This window comes from Nipponia nippon, unplaced genomic scaffold (assembly GCF_047370975.1).
Source record: "Nipponia nippon isolate SJK-2023a ecotype South Korea unplaced genomic scaffold, ASM4737097v1 scaffold_5, whole genome shotgun sequence".
Classification (NCBI taxonomy): Eukaryota; Metazoa; Chordata; class Aves; order Pelecaniformes; family Threskiornithidae; genus Nipponia; species Nipponia nippon.
The window spans coordinates 7,561,322-7,573,099 of NW_028262369.1; the positions used below are offsets into that span (position 1 = coordinate 7,561,322).

Sequence of the window (11,778 nt, forward strand, 5' to 3'; positions counted from 1 at the left end):
CGAGCTCCATCTAGCTTCCTCCTAACTGCAAAAGGGTCCCAGATTTAGACTCAAATGAACTAGCAGAGATGGCTGCCACGTCTAGAAGATTCTGGACACTAGAAAGTTCTGGGGTGCCTACTGGGGTGATAAGACACACCCAAAAAGAAGATCCCACAAGAAGTAATAAAAAAGTGTTTGCAGCACTGTAAACTGTGTGTATTTACCCAGATACAATTTTATTTAGACAAACTGAAAATGAAGAGACATTTCATACAATTAGTATAAAACTGATTGTAAAGCGGAGAGAATGTATAATATGCGGTGAAAAAAATGTAAATACAAATCTTCAACCTCATTTACACCACATTTAGGAAGTTGCGTCTTTCGGGCGCGATTAGCAAACTAAAGGAATCTGATACTGTGAGAGAACAAGCCACCGCTGTCAGGGCTCTGAGGGCACCAAGTCGTCTTAATGGCCCTGACCAGCCCCGATTGGGTGTCCCCCCACACACACACACTAGCCCATGACCCAGGAGCCCCATTTAAGCTTGGCCCAGGGCCTGCAGGTGTGTCTGTCTCCAGCCCTGTCTCCTGGATGGACCTTCAACCTGCGTTGTCGTAGGTAGCTTGTCTCCTGGATGGACCCTTGGTTCAGTACATTGCAGCCTTATCCTCCAGCCCTGTCTCTGGTCCCATCTCGTTTTGTCCCTGGCTGGAGTCCCCATACGGACCCTGGGCCTGGTTCACCACTTGCCTTGTCTGGGGCTGGCGATGTACTTGCACAGCTTGGGGACGCTTGAATTCTGTCTCCAAAACAGCTTAAACATTTGAGGATTGAGTCTTGGTGATCCCCCGTCACATTTCTTGTAGACTCAAGACCGAGTTTCGAAAGTGGAACACTAGCATCTTTTGATGCTTGAGGCCAGCTCCTCACTTGGATTAAAGCAGTCTGGTCCTCTAAATATCAAGCGGCAGTTGCCAACAATCTGTTTGCACCTCTAATTATAGACAGAAAGGATGATTGAATTGGCAAGCAGATTTTTTTCCCTGAAAAAATGAACGTAAATTTGATGAAAAATGAGACCAAAGCAGTTCAGTGACAGAGATCAGTGTTGGATTCAGAAATTAACAAAGCCTAGTTCATTCTTACAGTCTATCAGGAAGAAGGAATGGGACAGGGAATATTTTGCACATAGAAGCACGTAAATTCTTTCCTAGATTTAAGCAGGATGGTTTTCATAGCCTGGGTGGCAACTGCTTTCATTCCAAGCAGCTGAAACACAGGCCACGGAGCTAGATCTCAATGCAAACAGCAGCCTGACTTTGTCAACAAGAAAATTTTACACCTCTTTCAATACCCTACCGATTCCAACCGAGCCTTGTGAATCATCTTCAGCACCAGTAATAGTTCAAAGTAAAGAGTTAAAAACAAGGCTGACGTAGTTTCTAGCATTTGTGAAGGTTTTTGGTGGTGTTTTTTTTTAACTGCCATACTAATTAGAGGTGCTAAAAAGCTAACTTGCAATAACTAATGTGGTGAGAAACGGCTTTTTGAGCTGGACTGCTTAGTATTACTTCTCTTTACCCACACTGCTTTCCTACAGTAACCAGGAGGGGGTCTCTGTGAATCACTGACACAGATCCCCCAGTTTGCCACTCAATGTATTTATCTGGAAGTAAGTAAAAGACAGCTTTGAGCATCAGGAAGTAAAAAGAGGATCAAAAGCAAACATGCACGTTCTGAATTCTACATTTCCTAACTAAGCCAGGCAGTTTGAAAAGAAGGCAGGTCCCCAGAGCGCACCTCACACCATACCTGCCCAAGGGCATGCTGAAGCAACGTGGGATGGCCAACAAAGCGAACATTATCGATCTTCAGTTCAAACTTTTTGCCACACATATCTGACTTGGTAGCCAAAATTGTTGCCAGGATGACATCCGAAAACCTTGAAGAGCAGAGACAGAAGTTATTACAATTTCAAAAAGCATACCAGAATATTCCTCCAAATACAGATATATTTAACTTGTGAGTTTTTGACGTATTGTAAATTGTGTCTAAATTGCTGTACCTGGAGTACCACCAATTATGGAAAATTAAGAACCCCTTAATTACATCTCTCAGATTATCATAACTATAAAACAGGAAGCATTCACGACAAAGACTGCAGGGTCATGCTTATTTAATTACATGCTCAGCAAAATACATTGGAAGGATTAGATGCAGTTCACTTAAATATAAAAACAGCTCGAGTTAGCCATTGCGTTGATTTAGGTGCAGGTTAATGAACTTACTAAGCAACTACATATCAACACAGCCTGTCAGTCAAGCACAACAGAGATCTTTAAGCCACCCTGTATGGCAGAGGTGAAGGCAAGAAAGAGCTGATTCAATTAGAAGAAACATACATCCAACACTTGTCCCTCCTTTCCCCAATCTCATCAGTGAGACTCGAAGTTACTCACTTAACAGATGTCAACCTGTGGTCAACAGACCACCAGCACCCTTCTGAAAGCTGCCTGGCCTCACCTGGGCTTTTTCATTTGATAAAGCGAACTGAGACCAATTCGTGACAGGGCAGGCCCTTCCCAACGCCGACCATGGTGTTACTGGATTGCTCTGGACTGGTGGTGGGAAGAAGGCAGCTGCGAGACAGGAGGGCAAGTATCTACAAGGAGACTGCCCTGTAAAATACAGCTACCGCTTCAAAAATGCGTAAGAATCCAGTGTGACAAGGGAGGAATTCTGCAACTGCTCTTTCCGATGGCCTTGCAACATTGGTCTGGTCTCTACAAACACTCATTTTCCTCAGGGCGTCCTCTGAGACAGTGGGGCTCAAATCCACAGGGAAGAGGACCTCAGTTAGCTGCTGGAGGGAACTACTTGTTCTAGAATAGGAGCAGTGCAAGGTTTGATATCAGCATGTTCTTTCCTCGTCTGATTTCTCAGAGGCTCCCATTTAACCAAATGAATTTCAAACCAGTTTCTGATGAGACCAGTTTTTTTAAGAATGGAAGTATTTTTTTCATTTTCTCTATTTACATTCCGGGGATGTGTGTCCCTGTCAGACCATCCCCCTCCACCAGGCAGGTATCCCAGATAACCCAATATCACTCAGAGAAAAGGGCAGGCATGGGCGTGTGCTGCGCTCACCTTATCTCTTGGCCACAATGCCCAGAGAAGGAATTAATGTACCATATGCCCGGTTCACTCTCAGTGAGTTACAGAGTACTACAGAAATTAAGACAAATGCACACAGCCAGGTCTTTTGTGTGTATCCATCTGCATATGACCCAAGGGGCATTTCTTTTATTAGACCTACACAGACTGAAGGACAACACAGGGGCTTTATGAGCCATCAAAGCCCCGGGTGTTTGTACAAACAGGTCATCCTGACAACAGCATGCTGCTTATGTTTGGCTTATGGAATGAGCAGCTCTGTACAAACTTCCAAATCCCTGGCCACTCTGCTCCAAACACAGCTAAGGGCAAGCAGAGAGATGGGGAGACTAGCCAAAGACTCCTGGGGCCGCTGAGCCCACGCTCCTCGGCCGCCACACTGCACTGGGCTGCACAACACACGGAGTTCATGGAGAAAGGGCAAAGCGTCCTCAAACAGGACCCGGACCGACAGTCCTTGGAGATCACATTCAAAATAGGAAAAAAAGTCACCATGACAGCAGGGAGCTTTTCCCCCTCTATCTGCCCCGTTCAGCTGTGTTCGTTAATAGGCTCATCATGGAGCCAGGAAGACTGTAATAGCAATGGATCCAAAACGAGCATATGTTTTGGGGAGCAGAGGGAGAAGGAGGCAAATTAGAAAATGTCTGCTTGTTGGTAAGAAATGAGTTACTCTTCCATCCCCCAGCCTTGGCAAGGGATAACTTGGGAACTGGAAAACTGATCGTTATGATGACTTTCACCACTGTTAAGATTTGACTTTTACAAGGAATTACACCAGCAGATCTTTTCAGAGAGAAATGTGGTGCTGAATGTAACAGTTCAGCAGTTCCCCAGGAGAGCTCATGCCACGGACAGCCCTGTCTGCCCCACCTTGTACGTGGCTCTGTGGGGAGGAGGAGATTAAAAGGTTGATTTTGTAAAGTCCTTAGTATCTGCTCACTCGCAGAGACTTCTCTTTCTGGGAGAGTACTGCAACTGCAGCCAGATGACACGCGCAGGAAAGATAACCCCATGATGGGTCAGACGGGTGCTACCTGATGGGTATCACTGCGGGCTCTCCCAAGAGTGACCTAGACTCCAGCCCCATTCTCCTCATCTGACAGCCTACATTTATTGGGTTTGCTTGCTTGGGTTTTTTTTTCCCCCAGTACTCTACATAATTTGTACATTTCTTAGGCCTCAGGGTGGTAGTGACATTGAGGGACAGCAGATACGTTATTCCCATCATTTCAATTCATCATCTCATCTTAGAAAAGAACACTTTTACTTTAGATATTTTAATACTGATTTTTCTAACCTCTGGGGTGTATTAAGATGACCTCAAAATACTGACTTCTCAGAGCCCAAGAGTTTGTTAGAAGCAGATTAGGTTTCACAGTTGGGCAGTAACAGTTCCTTCTTCTTTTATGAGATTAGTCCGAGCATCGTGATTTCCAGAGGGAAGCAAACCTCTCCTGTACTAAAGAATTCAGCAGGCAGAAACTAAACACAAGAAACAAAAGCTTTGATTTGCCCCAAATACCCTACCACTCCTATCACAAGCTCAACGTAGCAGCAACAGCAGACAATCCAGCAGTACGATACAAACCACACTAGCGCAGATCGACTGCTGTCACCAGCATCTCCTTTGGAAACCCGGCTGAAACAACAATTGCTTTAGCATACGGAAAAGGAGGGGGAAAGAATCTCAAACACAAATTCATTTTTTCCCCAAGAATGGGTAATAACTTTTTATATGCCACAGGAATTCAAAGCAAAGTTTTTATAAAGAATTCTTCTTTGAAGTAGTTTACAATGGGAGCTGAGTATCTAGGTGAGCATCTTTATGTTAAGCAGGGACTAGAAATGCAGTTTAATACTTTTGGGGCCCTGGGTCGAGATAAGCACTTCTCCCTCCACACATTCAAAAAGGGGGTGTAATGCAGTCATCCAGTTCAGCTTAGTGGGGCACCAAGAACAAGCAACCAGAGCAGCTGCTCAAAACCAGGTCTCTGAAGAGCTCTCCATAATTACTTTGGGATTAAATAGTTTACTCACTGATCTGTACTTTTAAGTCATTGCTCATCAGAAAGCAATTTGTTCTAGGGCTCCTTGTTGGAATAACTACAATGCCAAGGCTATACTTGTTGCATTCTCGGAGGATCACAACTTTTCTCAATTCACAGAGGGACCGTACCACACCCATTCTGGATACCCTACAGGAAGCACAGAAATGTTAGTAGGACCTTTGTAATTATCCTAGCATAAACCTTTAGCAATATGTTTCCTACAGACATTGTGATTTAGCATGTAATTATCTCATCATTCGGTGTAAAACAGAAACCAGAAACAAAGCACAATTAAAAGGATGGTGAGAAAAGAAAGCCATTCTAGACAAAGGTGACTGTTTAGAACGTTTGGTCTTACCCCGAAACCAATTGCTCATCAGTTAGAGGACATTGGTCTCTGAAATGGGAACATGGCCATAAACACAAAACAAAACACAACAAAAGAAAATAAACGAGGCAAGTACACAAAATACAAAAAAAAAAAAAAAAGAGATAATATTAAAAACTAGGATGAACTACTAAAGAGTTAACTCCTGTAAAGGAAACACAACTATTGAGAAGAGTCAAAAGTTAATGGTAGGTGAATTCTGGGAATATATTGCAGGCTTAGATTGAGAACATGGAGAAAACAGGCTAAGGCATTTTAGTCCTCTCGCTAACACTGGCTGCTGTAAGGTGTTCCCGCAATATGTTGCGTTTATGGAGCTGTATTTACACCGTACTTTTTAATTCATGCTTACCTTCAGAGAAAACAGAAGAGGATGCAGTCTGATTTAGAGCAGATTCTAAACTTCAGTTCCTTTTCTAGACTATTACTAGCGTTTTCACCAAAGGAACATCCTGTGCAGCCCCAGATGACCCACAGCTCTTCACAATTGGTTCTGGCACTTCCATACCCACAAGACTTAGAAAAACAGGATGCCAAACATTTATTGTTGCATGCACAGCCAGGGTTCTGTAAAGGGCCTTGCTCGCAGAGCCGCTGCTGCTCCCCCCAGGGATCTAAACAATAGGTACAAGTCTGTCCAGAATCACAGCACAAGCATGAAGTCATTCTCCCTCTCTGTCTGCCCCAGGCAATAAGCAGAAACTTAGGAAGAGCAGGCTGAAAAAGTTTTCAAGGCAAAGAACCTGAAAACCTTCTTTACAACAGGTGTATGGAGCAAGGCTCTGTTAACAGCTGTACTCACTTTCATATCAGTGAAACATCTATTTTCATTTCAACAGTCAACTGCTTTTTTTTCCAAATAACAAGGAAAAAAAGGACTTGTTTCCTGAAACAAGCTTCCTAAATATACTGAAAAATGAATCTGATAAAAGCTTTCTACTGTCCACATTAGAAAGGGGAGACAAAATGAAAACCCACGACAACTATTAATCCAAAAGACAGCAGATTTCTACCGGTCATGTTGAAAAGGGAACCTAGAGCAATCCCAAATGACAAACTATACAAAGGGGGTGGTATTACAGGAAGGGTGTTTAAAGGGATGGAAGGATGGATGAATGGAAAAGCACGGGCTTACAGAAAGGAAGCCTTTCAGAACAAATACAAGGAAGAACACTGGAGTCCAGTGAAAGAGGGACAGAGGATACAGAAATGTTATCACAGGAGAACTACTGTTTGTTAGAAAGGGACATTCAAGTCCTTGTTTGTCAGTAACTTGACTTCTTTTATAACAGAAGCATTTGGCCAATTAATGACATCAACGCTGCCAAACTTGCTAAACCTCCTTCAGTTAGTTATGCTACTAAAAAATGCAAAGTCTGGTGTAACATATGTTACTATACGTGCATCTTCATTAGAATTTTTGCTTGCTGACTATGCCACCTTCAGACAAGCTACAAAAACCATTTCAAACCGATTTAGCAAAGCATTATCTTATGGCTTCAAAAGAGTAATTGCCTCACGTTTCTTCAGGGGGGTGGGGGGAGAGACCGGCAGGCACCTCCATAAGCTGTGAGGGGTATGTACTGCCCATAAAGCACTCAAAAACTGAAGGGTGTTTTTGAAGAGAGCAAATGATGAAAGGCTGAGAAGAAGCCAGCAAAGAGAGACACTTGACAGGCAATTTGTTTTGACAGTGGCAGATTCTTCTGAATACCTTTTTGTTGCACGGCCACCATCAACACACCTCAACCACTTTTGCTGCTTGACTTGCTTTTAAAAGGAAGAAAAATCTGTACTCTGAAGACCCAAACACACAGCTCCATTGACTTGAAATTAATATAAGCAAATACACACCAGTAACCTAGAGGTAGGATTGTCACAAATAGGCTGCAATTGTCTGTAAAAAAACAAAAAGCATAAGAACGACCAGGAAATTTGAGTCTGAAGGCTAAAAGAAATACGGTTACACATACAAATATACTATAAGGAAATGGAGAGTTAAGGCACCTAAACTGACCTCATTTTGTCCTTTCTGAAGCCATAAAGAAATACATACAACTCAGCTGCTCCAGGAGAGATCAGCTTAAAAGTAATTGATCCGAGTTCCAATAGCTTAGGAAAAAAACAATACTGAACCTTATCTAGGATACAATTGGTGCTGGATTGCTAGTAAATTAAAGACAGCCATCCAATATAAAAAAAGATGAATCCAAACCTCATAAGAACTATTGCAGCAACAAGATAAATCTGAAATAACCTTTGCTACTGAACGTGAAAACATGGAAAAGACTCAGCCCTTCAACATTATCGAACTTGCCTTACACCACCAATTCAACCTAGCAGTCTGCCCACTCCAAAGCCTCAATTTGTGCCACCAAAAACATCCACAGATGCCACTGATACGCGATGATTTAAAGGAATCTTTTTGCCCACTCTTCCTTGGAGAGGCCTTCCAGAAATAATACGAAACCACTTAATAAATTACTTTCATTGAGGACAACTCCAATCGGAAAATCATCACCACCAGAAAACAGACTCAACTTCATGCTGATGAACTCTCTCCATGGACTACTGAACTGAGCGTTTCAGGAAGAGAACCGCTGCACCACTGCACTGCGGAAGGACAAACTTACAGGGACAGAGCTGCCACTGGGGGAACTGGAATGGCTCTCACAAAACCAGTCGCTCCATTCCTGGTCTCTCCAGCCCAGTCTTCAATGGGAACATATAAAACAGATTCCGAACAGGAGCCCAGAAGTGAAAATTCATAACATTGGTGAGGAAAAAAACACATTGGCTCAATGACAATACCGGTTTTACAGCATATGATAGTTAAACTCCTTCCTTTCCTTGCCTCTCTCTCTCTCCAAGACATCTGTACCTTTCTGCCTCCACTCTCCCCCTTGAATCTCTTCTACTCCAAGACACCAACTTAGGCTACTCCTAAAATGGTCTGATACAAATCAAAACTCTGAGAAACCTGTTGTACACAGTTTTGAAGATCCCCTTTTGTTTTGCGCTGGAAGAAGGACCTGTGTACATAAAACTTGTGTATTTTTTCCACCTGTATCAGTAAGTCCAGTGACAGAGATTAACTCTGCCAACAAACCTCCTCTTGTCTAATATAAATTAACTGTACTCAATGTATAAAGAGGATCAGTGATTTCTTCCACTAGCTGCTATGACTGAAGACAAGAATACATTTAGCTGCTACATCAGTTGTATGGGATGCAGTGGACTTACAACACTGATTACACTGGTATTGGGAAAAAGCTTTTCAATAAACAGACTTGAAACAAACACAATTTTGAAAGAGACTTTGAATTTCTGAATGCAGATGCCCAGCCACGTAAGCAGCACAAGCAGTGTGCTGGACCTCAATAACTGGCCTCTAGCAGAACCAACGCTTTCAGAGCAACATAGACGCTCCTCTTCTGTTTCCCACCTACAGACAGATCCACAGGAGATAATATTAAGGGACTTCCTGCTAACAGACCTGTGTTGGCTGACACCTCAATTTCATCTAAGTAGATATAAGGCTGATAAACACTGACCTTAGTAAGAGTCAGGTGCAGACACTGCACCATGAGTCTGTGTGTATTGCTACATACAAAACTGTCCAAGTGTCTTCTTTTTTCTGAAGACCATCACTGCAGAGGGGGAGTTCTGTCTTCGTATTCTTTCATTCAGCGCTTCAGAACTGTGATACTTTGCGCTTAGTGAGCTCAGTTGAGAGAGCATAAATTCTTTTAAAGGCTAAAAGCTTAATAACAAATACCTGACCAGGAGATTAAGCACTAACTTTCAAGCCCAGAGTTCTGGACACCACTACAATGAAATAGTCTAAATCTTTGTTTAATGCAGGTTACACACCAGCACATTCAATCTACTTAAAACCAGTTTCAGGAAGACACTAGTAGTTTTCTCATCTCACCATAATTTGAAATGATAAAAGCTTTTCCTACATCACTGTAGTAGCCACATATTGCATTACACTAATTCAGCACCACAGGCAACATCCAGTGAACGCAGCTCCCTGTTAAGTGCTTAGTCCAACCTGCCAAAATGGCAGAGGCAACACGAATCAGTATCAGACAGAAGCTGGTACCATTCCAACGCCGTCTTAATCTGTCTAGGGAAATACCAGAGCCAGGGTTTTGAACTGCAACCAACAAAATCCCTGAGATGATAACCAGCAAACACGTGCACTGAGCCTTCCTAATGTGCATACTAGCTGCCGTCCACAGCACAGTCTGAAACGCCATTCTCCAACTACCACACTTACAAAACCATCGCTTGCTCCCACTGGAGTTGTGCCCTGTACCATACTGTGCTTGCTGGAGTCAGGACAGAATGCTGCATGTGAAGGCTTCAAAGACACTAGAAGAGGCAAGAGATACAAACGACCTCAAGCAATATGTGTTTTCATAAGATCCCAGTCCTGGAAAAACATATGAATTGATGAAGTTCACTGTCATGGGTGATTTTAATTTCCACTAAACCATTCTCAGTCATAAAGTTAAGAACAAGCTTACATTTTCTAAGGTTGGGATCTAAATTTCTTTTTTGGGGGCAAGTAATGAGTACTTCTTTTTTACTCTTATATGAGAGAAGATTTATTTAATCTTTTATTTATTTAATCTTTTATTTATTTAATCTCTATGGAGATTAAAACACATATCACAAAAAAGATCTGCAACTGAACTATGGGACAACAGACAAAAAAAACCTTTTTCTTTCCCAGATTTGTCTCATATCTGATAGTGATAAACTGAGAACCATGCAGATTCCAAATTTTCTACAAAAACTAATTAGAGGGTCCATTCGTACGTACATGCATGCTGAACAACACAGTGCCTATTTTCAGTGTGTTTGTTACCCACTAATTTCCTCTAATTGAAAAACTATCTTTAAGTCTCAGTTTCCTTTTGAGCTACTATTTCATTCCACAGACACAAGGGCAGCTATATCTGGAGAAACAAAATTAGTTATTCATTAGTGCACAGCAATTCCATACGACAATTACATGAGCTAGGGAAGAATTTGAGGCAACTGAATAATATATCCAGTTAGAGGTAGGCAGGTAAAGAAAAGTGGCATTTTGCCAAAGTATTAATACTCCTAGCTTTGAAAGAGTAATACTGCCTTTCTAACGAGCACAAAATACCTGAGGTATACCTTGCCCAGAAAACAATAGATTCAGTAGCATTCCCTCATGAGAAGTTCCTCATTACTAAGCACTAACTTGCTCATAACTTGGCATTAAAGCATTTTTTGGCAGGTTGTCTTCCATACAGTCTGAGAGAACTGGCCTACCGAACTAGCCGGCAAGAGAGCAAAAGGCCATCTCACCTCTGTTTCAAACTTTTAGGCAAGGAGAAATGTTTTCCCCTACCTGGAGTCCCCATCTTGATCTTCTGTGGTGTCACCAGAGCTATTCACAGCGTATCGACTCCTTGGTTTATCTGAAACAAAGAATAAAGACAGCTTTTTCAAGGAACAGTCTCCTTAAAGTGTTCATTAAAGTAAGTGCATTAAGAGAATACTTGTGCATTAAAAGAATACTTGCCCGTGCCCTCTTTAAAATTATCTATAACAGAGATCTAAAAAAGTAATATTAAAAGCAGAAAGCCCCTTCCTTTTTAGGTAGAAGTACCAGATCTTGTTTTTTCTATTCTCATTCAAAAACACATCAAAAAATAGGAGGAAGAGGCTTACACCTTCAGGGGATAAAGAGGAGAAAGCAAAACATTCACAGAAACAACTTTTCTCTCAAGTGCCAGGTAATAGTTTGCAGTTCGAGAGAGAGTGGAAAATAAAATTCTGACCAAGGCATTTCTCTCATTATTGCTCAGGTTTCAGGACAACGATAATGCTCCAGAAGCCCCTCCTGCAGTCACAGGTATGGAAATCCTTTACCAACAAAAAGCAGGAGGGGGCAGGAGGGAAGCAGCCAGCCAAGAAAAACCCCCACGTTTTCAGATTTTACCTATAAAAACAAAAAGGGGCTTGAAGACAATTCTCTCCTGGTAAAAAGCGGCTCACAACCTCAACAGGGTGTCAAACCTCTCGCGACACACGGCAGTTAGCGAGCGTCTCAAGTCGAACAGCCTCATCCTCCTGCAGCACCTTTAGGCCTCGCACCAGGACGCTCGCCCGGCAGCGAGGCCAGCTGGGAC

At 42.4% G+C, this 11,778-nt stretch overlaps 1 protein-coding gene across 13 annotated transcripts in view; it reads right to left on the minus strand.

Moving 5' to 3' along the window:
* NPRL3 (NPR3 like, GATOR1 complex subunit) overlaps positions 1 to 11,778 on the minus strand; it is a 45,707-nt gene that overhangs the window by 32,898 nt on the left and 1,031 nt on the right. For 2 of the 13 annotated variants that reach the window (XM_087732170.1, XM_087732176.1), the window contains exons 2-3: positions 10,995 to 11,064; positions 1,787 to 1,928 (exon numbers count right to left, since the gene is read on the minus strand). In XM_087732170.1, the coding sequence (XP_087588296.1) occupies positions 1,787 to 1,928; positions 10,995 to 11,064 (212 nt within the window). Of the gene's footprint in view, positions 1 to 1,786; positions 1,929 to 2,509; positions 2,665 to 2,748; positions 2,869 to 4,460; positions 4,731 to 4,751; positions 4,803 to 5,200; positions 5,359 to 5,569; positions 5,609 to 5,951; positions 6,214 to 7,313; positions 7,370 to 7,453; positions 7,497 to 10,951; positions 11,065 to 11,778 lie in introns of those variants that run through there. The other 11 variants (XM_087732173.1, XM_087732172.1, XM_087732167.1 and 8 more) reach the window with 10 other exon arrangements.